The sequence below is a fragment of the Clavelina lepadiformis genome, chromosome 1, assembly GCF_947623445.1.
Source record: "Clavelina lepadiformis chromosome 1, kaClaLepa1.1, whole genome shotgun sequence".
NCBI lineage: Eukaryota > Metazoa > Chordata > Ascidiacea > Aplousobranchia > Clavelinidae > Clavelina > Clavelina lepadiformis.
In genome coordinates, this window is record NC_135240.1 from 19,172,364 (window position 1) to 19,183,960 (window position 11,597).

Genomic DNA, 11,597 nt, shown 5'->3' on the forward strand with positions numbered 1-11,597 from the left:
CTGATGTTGGTCTCGTCTCTTCTGAGCTAAACTTGGTACGTTGGATTGAGAAGTTCTGTAAAAGTTGTAGCTTGCTTTTCTACTTCGCTTGCTTCCCATTTCTCGTCATTTATTTCTTCACAACTATTCGTCTTCAGTGAGCTGGTTGATCCATGATTTAGGAAAACAGAGTCTGGAACACTGCCATCTGATGGTGTTCCAATGGAGATCGTGCTGTATGCCGAATCACTGCGTTTAGCCAAGTCAATGTACGGCTGCAAAAGGACAAATGTAAGGTAGTGGCAAATTTTAATGTCAAATGTGTTTGATGTAAAATTTGCCAATTGTAACACGAAAAGAGTACCGTAGCTGGAATAGTCTTCACCACAGATGAAGCATTGTCGTAGCCTATACTAATGATTAGAATTTAACCTAGTCAGCCATAATGATTTTATTTCGAATGCCACTACTATCATCCTACCTGTGCGACAGATAGCAAAGTTTCTTCAAAATCATCGATTAGTTTCGAGAAGTCAGTTCTTCCTTTCGGATCCCAAACCCAACATTTTTTCATCAAAGCGTATCTTAATAACAAAACTGCATGCAATAAGTGGGGTAACGAATACTCATCTTCTATATTTCGTACATAAACAGTTTCTATTGTTTTTTTACATACGAATGTTATGTTATTCACAATTCTTTTTTAAGGAAAATTTTCCGAAAAGGCTTTTTACTCCTTGATTAGTATAAGAGATCCACTATAAAGAGTCTACCTCTCTAATAAGAAATGAGAATACTAATTGAATATATATAAGCTTGATAGTAATCAAACAATTAAATGTTAAGATATAGGCTTACGCTAAACAGAATTACGATCCTTTCATTTAATATGGATAATTTTACAAAGTAAGATGAGATTTAAATCCTTGGTGCCAACAAACTATTTCCCAAAGATCACAAACGCACCTTGCGAATAAAGGAACATAAAATATCACTAGTAATCTATTTTGATTTGAAAGTTTAACATCATTACATATTAGGTCTACATCGAAAAAGGAAGTTTATAGGAAAACTTTCAAATGTTTAGTGTAAAGAACCCTTCAATTAATTTACCCCATGGCCCAGAAGGTTATTTTCGTTAAAAATGTTACTAGATTTAACTTAATGCAGGTATGTTAAATTGATATTTATAATCCGTTATAGGCCAATATCACACTAAACGCAGTAACATTAGTCCACAAAACTGCAAATAAACAACCGACCAAACACAGAAAACCAGTAGGCTACTTTTGATATCTTGGAATTGTAATATTAGTCTATAAGCAACATAAAAACTGGAAAAATTAAGCAAAACTATCTTAGGTTTATGTAATGAACGAAAATTTTGCACACCGGTAATGTTAAGTCATGGCGCTCATACCAAATTCTTATAGTTACCACTTACATATTTAAAAAAAAAAACATACGGGGGCCTTTTATCCAACTCTCCCTTACGGCTTTGGTTAGAAACGCTTTGTACGTGAAAACGTTTTATATAATATCTATTTTCGATATTTCTACAAGCTACATTTTATTTCATATCGCTCTTCTCATTGCCTGATTTTTCAAGGACAAATTTTCGATCATTGTGATTACATTACTTTACTTGTGGAGTTAATAACTGAAAACAGCGCGGTGCACTGAGCAGAAAATCATGAAACCAATTATCATCACATGCTTACGTGGCTTTTGTGGCAAAGTCGGGCTGCTCTAGCCTGTAGCCTCGGTAGAGTCTTGTGTACAGTTGACTCACTGGAATACCAAGATACGGTTGTTTTCCCATTGAAAATATTTCCCAGAGCAAAACTCCGAATGACCACCTTTTAGAATAACAAATATTTGTTGAAAGATTGCTGACAAGATTATCCTTTATCACAATAAATTGTGTTAACTTACCACTTACTACAACCAAGTTTGTTTGTATTAAATATGTTGCTTAAAATTTAAGAAGACCTGCTTGTAAAATACCCCAATATTTTTAAGTGCATTTGAATAACACTATGGTATTGCGTGGTGACAGCGACAAATCATCGAGTGTAGGTTGAAATGTAAATTACTCTTTGTTAACAGTAAGTAGTCAACGACTAAAATACAATGTCATAAATTGTAAAATACGGTAAAAATCCATGGATATGACTTTTCACCACATTTACAGCACAGCATTCTGACCACGATAATGTGAATAACTAAAAGCTTCATATTATCGTGGAGTTTTGTCTAAACATTTTGGACAAAACAGTTTATAAAATTGCGGAATTTATGTTTAGATATACTGTAAATTACCAGGTTTATCTCAAGTCATTCTTTTTTCGTGAATTATTCTAATTCCTCACCCGTGCTTGCTTTATTATAAAAGCGAGTGCGAGCAAGAAAAAAAAAATTTTCTTATAGGTCTATGTGTTTCATCGCTGGAACACAACCACAAATCCAAGAAATGGACATTCACCAAAAAAATGAGACCAACAGCTCAGTGAATAAACTACAGTATGAACAAGATGCGCAAATTAAATCATTGTCATCATAACATGCCCATTGTTCACAAAGGTCTAAATGAGAAGGAGTTAAAACGCCATAATCCTGCAACATTTGATCTTGATGCGAAGAGCAAAATATTAGCACTGAATACTGATATACTGCAAAATTATTTTTAGGCTCTTAATGGCAATCACGTCCGACTTTCATTAATTTAATTATTTTCATTCCGCAAAAGATATTAGTGCAGTTAAAATGCGCCAGGCAACAAAGGAGATAACTATCACACTGTGAGAATGAATATAAGCATAAACATAGCAAACACGTTTAATGCTTGTTGCAAATTTTTCAAAGGGATTTATGAATGGTTTATTGATCGACCGGTATTATATGAATAAAAGCAATCAGATTCCCGCATAAAACTGGAAGTTCCTACCTTTAAAAGGTCAATAATGCGAAAATGTTTTATCTTTCATCAAGAGCAAAAGTTTTCAGAAGGTAACATGGTAGCCTACTTTTGCCTGGTTAACGGATGTGTCGTGAAGGAGAACACGTTTTTTGGCAGAAAGCGCAATCACCCAAGTATATAGCAAGTTAAATCATTTAAATGGCACATGAAGCATTGCGTTTCAAAGGGATGACTTTAATCACTTGAAAAAGTTATTTATTTATTTATTTTAACGTTTACTGCGTTGTCAGTCTCGTTGGTTGTAACACGAGCGACCATACTGCGTCATCGTCACAAAGTGGATGGACCTTCGTTGTTACGACTGACTATATAGAACGAAACCAATTAACAACTAATGAAATAAGTTTGCTTTCTATAGACAGGCATCACGTTGCGAAAACCATACGTGAGACGTAACACTGCGGATCCAATCCGCAAATTTATCTTTTCGTGTTACATGTGTTTCGTCTTAGATGTACATGTTCACTGATATTTTCTGTTTGTAAGTAGGCCTACAAAGCTCTAACTAAATTTTTCATATTTTAGAGAGGCAATTGCCCCCTTCTACAGGCTCTTGGGCCCCAGTAACAACCCACACTCGTGACTTCCAGTCCCAGTCTCCTATACCAAAAGCAAGCACCATTCGTAATACTATAGGCCTAGATTTTCATGAAAAAAAATTACTTTTAGCTTATTCAGATAACTTAAATTTTATCTCATAACTTACACGTCTGATTTAAGCGAGTAAATATTATCACAAAGTGCTTCAGGAGCTGTCCATTTCGCTGGAGTCATCTAAATTAGTTGCATTGTGTGTTATCAAAACTAGTAGGCCTACTGGTAAATGATTTAGTGAGGCAATAACGATTTAGTATACAAAATTTTATAGTCTGTATTTTACTGATATGATTGATTTGACTAATGCTTGCCTCAGGTTCATGTATCCGATAGTATAATTGTTGAAGGTTTCTCATGTGTTTTGACAAACCAAAGTCGGCTATTTTGACAATCTTGTTACTTGTCAGCAAAACGTTCCTGGCTGCGAGGTCTCTGTGTACTATCTGCAAAACAATCAGAATTGAAATATCAGAAAAAAATTTGTCATTCGTGCTCACGTAGAAATACTCTTTAGAACCTTTTTGCTGGCAAGGTGATTCATGCCCATTGCGATCTGGCGAGATATCGATGTGAGATCTTTCAGCCAGAGGTTCTTACCAATCATGATATCTCCGTTACTGGTCGTCTCAGTAATTTGTATTATACATTTGTTTGCAGTTTCAAAGTCCAACCTATGAAGGTCACAACCTTGGTAGGGTTAAGCTCCATTTAACATACACCAATGTGGTTGCAATGAGCAACACAACGGCAAAAAACATTTTGGTATTTAAAATTAAAACCATCACTGTAGGCGTACTTGTGGTAGTCTATTATTTTATTTTATTTTGCGTTTCCTTTAATTGATAGTACCACCTCACGGTCAGGGGCGTAGCCAGGAAAAGCGAAAGGCGCCATCGCCCCTGCAATTTTTGATGACTGAAATTATTTTGAGAAGGGCTCAGTTTAATAACTCGTGTTTTTTCCACTTAAGCTAATACTGTAGTAAACCTTTAAACAGATTCTTAAAATCGGTCTCCTTTGTCTTTGCTACATACCCATTTCAAGATTGAGTATTGATAAATTACAACGTCATAATTTTATTTCGATTACCTCATAGCTCTTTCCCAATCATGCCTTAAAGTAGGAGTGCGAAAGTACAAAAGCCCCTTAAAATATTATTTTTAACCGTAGAATATGTTAACATCGTAGCGCCTGCTTCTCAAGCTATTTGCAAAACTAATGTTGCACCATGGTTGATCTGACATGATCAATGCAATTTTGTTTAGTAACTCTCAATTGAGTTAAGTTTTATCACATGTGCGAATTCTATAAATTGCCATTTTTCGACAGTTATCATTCGCTTTTTAGTCGTTGTGTGTTGTTGTTGTTTTACACCATTGTGGATTGTACGTTGTACTGATTGGCGCAAATTTCTGTTAACCCATTTTAGCAATTTTCAGTATTTTGAACGCATTTATACTTTGGTTAACGTTTTAAAGTAAACACCACATATGAACAACTATGACAGCGCGTGGGCGCAACGACGTTTTGTTAAATATATCAATACCCTTTAGCAATATGTCATAATAAACCATTAGTATTAAATATTCGCATTAATTACTTTTTATTGTCAACTTTGTAATGTTAAGAACAGTCCTCGTTTTTTTGAAATTTTTTTGAATATTCCTTGTAAAGAAATTGAGCTCTTAAGTAGTAGTATCAGCGATAGTCTGCGTAATCTACCACGTGACTCAGCAAGTTTATGACGTCATAAATGACACCAAAAATCTCGTCCATATTTTCTGGCCTCGTCTCTGATTACGGTACTTAATATTGTACTTAAAGGCCTAGAATCAACTGTTTAAATTCATTCTTGGTGTGATGAAGGACAAATGTTGTTCGAAATATAACACTTTTTTAACTAACAAAGTATTTTATATTATATACCTGCTTTTGTGAAGCTCACTGCAAACACTTGGTATCTAATGAAATTAATAGGCCTATAGGTTTCCATTTAAAAGTTGGAACGCCTCACGCGACACAGCAATATTGGCTTGAATGACACTAGATGCTTAACTCACCGCCTATCCTGAAGAAAGTGCTTTAAATTTCCAGCATCGGCTAATTCCATCAAAAGAATTGGAGGTTTTTCCAAAGTTTCCTCTGCATTCTAAAAAAAGCATTCTTGGGTTATTAAATGGTTTGATCCAGGTAGGCTACTGTGACGTATAACCATTGAAATTGTATTTTAAAATCTTGTATAGCAGCTGTTTGTAATAAAATAGGTCATGTAAAGTGCATAGCCTGTAGGCTATGTATGCTATATATCACATAAAGTAACTAATTCAAAAGTAGGATAAAAATTGTTTTGCAACTTTTCAATTGTAAAGTATTGTGACTCGTATCTTATTGAAATTAGGGCCTATTGAAATTACTGATCCAGCAAGTGTATCCAGCAGTATGCTTCCTTCCAGAGAAATGACGTTACGATGACTACCAGCTTTCAACAGAGTCAAAGCCTCCATCAAGAAATGGCCTAGTTCCTTAGGCTTGTATCCATCTGCTCATAAATCAACCGTATTATCATATCGTATGATTTCTGCTTTCCATAACAAACCAAGGTTTGCGACCAAGTTTCAGTTTTATATACTGGCACAAAGCGTTATATATGCCGCTTGGAGGTCTAAAAAAATATTCTTATTTTTTGTGTGTTATTTTAAAAACATTTTTAGTTTATGGCGATATGTAACAAAATCTAACTATTATTAAAAAATATTTACTATATAGTACTGCAAGAAAATTTTTAAAATAGCAATAATTTATCACTATAATGCTTATACCATTTAATCTCTTTACAGCAACTAAACGCTTGTTTCCATCTCGGCTACTTATTTCTCCTTTGTAGACGTGACCGAAGTTTCCCGTACCCAATATGATCGGCATCGAATGCTCCACCTCACATTTTACGCTGTCCAGTAATGTTGCATTTTTTTGTATTTTCTTATGTTCTTATACAACGCGTTTTTTCTTAGCCACTTTCTTACCTTTCTCTGTTTATGTGGGAATCTTTTAACATCTTCCACTCGAAATCGTTTATAAATGGAAACAAAAGACGATATCTTTCTTCGTCCATGCAATCTATTTCCTTTGAGCAGTAACACATATAGTTAATTAACAAAAACTTTAGGCTATTATTATTATTATTGTACTACTACGTATAATAGTGCATAATTACGTATAATTCTACGAAAAATCTTGTGCTTATACCTCGGATGTTGTAACGTACAAATACTTAAAAATTTGTTTATTACTTGTTCCTGTTCTATTCCAGAATCTTTTCTTTCAATATTCAATGGAATATGATTCTTTCTTAAGCACTCTCTCCATTCGGTTTCGCTCAGACCTTCCTTGTCAGGTTTGTTTTTTCGGCAGCCTAAAGAGTTTAAGCTTGTCCTGCAGCCCACCGGTAGAACCCAACACAACAAAGTAATGAAAAGAAACCCGCCTGTACCAAAAATGGCCCCAACCACGAGAACTTTCCACTTTTCTACATTACCTTGAAAGAAAACAATGTAAGACAAATTTTTACCCCATAGGTTTTCTTTTTATCGGACGCGTTTTCCTCACCGACGTCATCGTCATTTGAGATAATCGTTTGAAAATTCGTAGCAGTAGCATTTTCGATGGTCCAAGTACCAGTTTTCAAAGTAGATGCATTTACTAGTAAGGCTAAAATATAGAATTTAGTTTGTTCATGTTTTAGCACCAACTATCTTTACTTCGATAAATTCATTATACCTGGAACTGCAACATTAAGTTGTGAACGCATCGACAAGATATAATGCCAAAAACCGGTCGTCATGTTTTGGTAGCTCAGTTTGCAGATGTATTCGCCAGAATCTTCTTCTGTGATATTACATACTTCTAATTTTATTCCTTCCACTGAAAGTTTCGCACTTTTTCCAAATATTTTAATCTGACAACAAATAATACGGAAATTGTGCTTTTCATTTATACGTCACAAAATAACACGTGGGTAAAAGAACATAAACAAAATAAAAATATACTGTAGCACAGACAATCCATCATGCGGCTTCTTTACAAACCTTTTTCTTTCTTTGTTGGATTTTATGTTTATTTTTAAACCATTCCATTTTCAAAAGCGGAAGGTAACGCGGATCGTCTAAAAAACGAATATGGCTGCATCTGAATGTGGCCGATTGTCCTAGAGTCCGATTGAAAATGTCATTTGGCCATGCTTTTCTAGTAAATTTACCTACAAATAAGTTCAGGGGAAGATAGTGATAAAATAAATATTTTTCTTTGTTTCATGAGGTCATCAGACCGAATCACAGGAAAAGTGAGATAACGGAAAGATATTTGACATATACTTACTTTGCATTTTCCTAGGTGAAACATTACTTGCGTAATTAGCGTAAACCGCAGAAAAGCAAAATAAGCAAACCAGAAAAATCTTTTTTCTTAAATTCATTTCTTTTCAAAACAAATGAAAATATCGATAGTTAGAAACATTTTAGTCAATAGGCCTATCAACTCACTTTATTGCGTTTTAATTTCACACGCTATGTAGAGTACAAAAAAGTTTTATAGGTAGGATATAAATATAATTTTTAAAAGGGCTACTTTTAAAACTTACTATTTAACACTGCGGAAAATAGAACTTCTTACTTATTATTTTTTAACGCTAAATACAAAAAATTTTTCCACAATTCATCTTTTTTTGACTAATTTTAAATATTAACAGTCTATAAAAACTATCGTTTTCTTTTTTTACCTTATTGTAAATTTATTAATATTGATAAACGTGCCAACGAAATTTCAAAATTAACCTGAACAATGATACGTATTACTTGTTGTATAAATAACTACATGAATGCAGATGTTCTTGCAGTCAACTTTCTAAATCGCTCGACAAATTCAACATCAGGTTATTCTGTAGCTCTGTACGCGTGCTCCTAAACGTTTATCAAAAACCATGTCACCTCGAACCTAACAAGATGTTTGTCGGATCTTTCGCAATTGATCGTCCACGGGACATCCTGTCTGAGTCGCTCTCGAAACTTATACAAACACCAGCAAAACTTTTAACAGCACCCTTTTGCACTCCGAGCTATTTTCATTTCGTGTTTCTTGCTCAGATCAAGCACTATATAAAGTTTGCAAACTGCAATGAACGTCTATAAGATAAGAGAAAGAAGAACTTTTAGGAGATTAGCAATATGTTTGTTACTTGGAAACAGCAATTAAGATCTTTCATTTCACCAAGTACACAACTTTTTGATGCTGCTGCGATGCGCATGACGTCGTGCATTTCCTACTTGCGGACTGTTGCTCATATATTTCACCTTCTTCCTATCAGTAATTTAAGATATATTTTTAAGCCTGAATTTAAAAGAAATTCTCTACATATCCACACTGTATTTTCTATTATTATACTTAAAACGAGTTTATGCAACCTATATTTCTCAAAATGTCCACTGCATTTTATGCCCGGTTAAATTTATAACCTATTAACGCGACTCCTACATACAATAATCGTAAAAGTTCTATCCTTAGTTAAAGCTTTTGTGTCCTTCTTCAAAGCTGCGAACTTAAGATATTAATTGTATTGGCGGCTACTTGACCAGCGACCCGTACAGTATAATATGCGATGCTGATAATTATCATAAACACGAAACACAATATTGACCTACATGCCTTTAGTTGATAACCATAATGGTTTAATGACATTTACATGTTAAAACATTTAAAGAAGAAATCAGACGCTCCTTAGCTTTCCGTTAGTAGTGAGGAATGACATGGTAAGTTTTGATACTAAATCTACATACGTGTCTACGTGTATGCTTGTTTTTCAACCATATTTACACAAACTCGGCCTAAGGTGATTAATGACAAAAGAAACAGCCAGTCATATTAAAACCACTTTTGATTGTTAGCACAATTAATCTTCACGACAAAGTTTACATATTTAAGTCACCGCCAACTCCACAACTATTGCAATACCAGTTATATTTTTTGAAATTATACGAAAATGTTTTCTAATTTTATTACTATCGAAAAGTTTGAAATGCTGCCTTATGTAGTTACATCAAAAGAATATCAGCATGCATCTTTTTTATTGTTAACTAATTGAATGTTGGTTTTATTCCAGTATGTATGACTTTGTTTCGGTGATGGTAATATTTCGTTGTTGAAATTAATATACTGCATGGTTGTACATTGTATACGCACGCACACTTTTCTTTATATGCCGTCACTATTTCAGCGGAAAAATTGTTTGTTCGTAAAAGTTACATCATAACTTGAATAAACCTAACCGAAATATATTTTCTAATTTAGATCTAACTTCAGGTCTACTCAGAATTAAAATCAACTTTTTGCAAACCTTTTCTGCCAAGTTAGTAGCCTTATATATATGATCTTATATTTATAAGGTGAAATATTTCCACTTCATTATTTATTGCAACCCTCTTATTAATTTAAAAGATGTATTTAAGTTTCACTGAGCACAGCCTTGCATATTGTATTCTTGTATAGTATCGAGCCACATCGACCTATACATTATTCTATCGTATTGTTATAGCGCCAACTAACATAATTATTATGTTATTAATCATTTGATGGTTTTCTATTCCTATAGTATAGGCTTATAGGCAATAACCAAAATTAGTAACTAAAAATTTTCTTGACGGGAAATATTGCTAAGTATTGTAGCTGTGTATACCAGTTAAAGATTTACGCGTCTTGGGTATAGCATCAGAATATTCAGCCGCGATTTGTGAAACGTCTTTGTACGAATTAAACTTGGCGGCAATTCTTTGTCGCTCTAGCCCCGATTAACAAACTAATTGTACATATGTGCATTTTCAAATAAATGCATTTTTATTTGTTTGTTTAACTTTTGTCGTCTTGCCCGAATTTGAAATTGTTCATCAGGATCACTAAACAGGAGCGAGCGTTGTTAATGCCTTGCTACGCCCAATCGTCACGAGCAAGCCAAACGGCTGCAAATGTACTGAAATCTTGAAAACTGTTGTGACGATTACGCCACTATGGATGTGTGGCGCATAACATGAACTGAATATATAATAACTGAAAGTTCTGATTCCTGAAGAAGGCTAACTGTTCCAGAAAAACTTTATTTCAAATGTGCGGTGTAAACTGAACAAAAATATATAACGAGTATCCTCACTTCAGCACGTGCTAATCAAAGTGTGTGTTTCACAAGGTCGTCAAGATAAACAAAAATGTGAAGTAAATTAAAGTAAAATGTTCCAAAAAATGAATAGAATTATTTTTCATAAATTCGAGATGGCTGTTGTATGTGGCCTTGACCGCCACAGATGCATTGAGCATTAGATGAACAATTGAACATGCCCGTTTCAACTGGATATTTAATTGGTGCTCGTTACTTATATAACTGATTACGCAGCAAAGTAAACAGTAAAGCTTTGACTATAATAATAAGTGTTGTTATAATTATATCAATTATTACGTAACTATAACATTGACCATCGGCCCAAGTCTATATCGGTGTCACGATTTGTCTTTCGTTGCCCAAAAAGGCGACTGTACAAATCGCACGCAATGAAAATACAATACGGTTACAAGTAGAAGCATATTTTGTGTGACGTGGTGAGTGGTGGCAGACTGACAGAAGCCAGCTACCATTGGCTGTATGGCAGCCTGTTGGACTGTTGGACTGTTGGACTGTTGGTAGTAATCATTTCATATTCTTGTCGATGTAATGCCCGCAGGCGACTACAGGCTATGTCTTAACACATAAGGTGTTAACTTTTAAACACCCGCAACAGTTTTAAATTTATCCAGGTTTTCTTATCATGTTATCTCTTATCTGACAAATATATGTAGTAATAAATCCAAATTCTTTCACATAACTACCTGTTAAGTACTTCTGGCTACGTTTCTGTTATTATTGCAGTTGCTTTTCTAGTACCAAACAATCAGCAAAATTTGGCAAAAAGGCTGTGTTAGACAACGTGTTGTTGTTGGTATTCATAATTGCCAGAAGGCATACCAT

The 11,597-nt window shown here is 34.3% G+C and overlaps 1 protein-coding gene across 2 annotated transcripts; it reads right to left on the minus strand.

The window, feature by feature from the left end:
- Positions 1-25: 25 nt before the first annotated feature.
- LOC143452054 (fibroblast growth factor receptor 3-like) lies at positions 26-8,026 on the minus strand. Of its 2 annotated transcripts, none has more exons than XM_076952891.1 (15): positions 7,931-8,026; positions 7,642-7,811; positions 7,334-7,511; positions 7,163-7,255; positions 6,847-7,091; positions 6,580-6,680; positions 6,376-6,503; positions 5,971-6,095; positions 5,617-5,705; positions 4,074-4,227; positions 3,868-3,999; positions 3,666-3,733; positions 1,701-1,838; positions 461-563; positions 26-254 (listed from the first exon to the last, which is right to left on the minus strand). In XM_076952891.1, the coding sequence occupies exons 1-15, from the start codon at positions 7,935-7,937 to the stop codon at positions 27-29; spliced, it is 1,959 nt and encodes a 652-aa protein (XP_076809006.1). In that variant the 5' UTR covers positions 7,938-8,026; the 3' UTR covers position 26. The 2 variants fall into 2 exon arrangements, with proteins under 2 accessions (XP_076809006.1, XP_076808997.1); XM_076952882.1 differs by having other exon boundaries at positions 7,163-7,264.
- Between the last annotated feature and the right edge of the window lie 3,571 nt (positions 8,027-11,597).

What these genes read in the sequence shown, in the direction of transcription:
- LOC143452054 (XM_076952882.1), bottom strand. An exon ending in CTGGAATAGAACAGGAACAA is followed by an intron (nt 6,681 to 6,846) that starts GTAATAAACAAA and finishes TACTGCTCAAAG; the next exon opens with GAAATAGATTGCATGGACGA. An exon ending in CTTTGCTATCTGTCGCACAG is followed by an intron (nt 255 to 460) that starts GTAGGATGATAG and finishes GTCCTTTTGCAG; the next exon opens with CCGTACATTGACTTGGCTAA.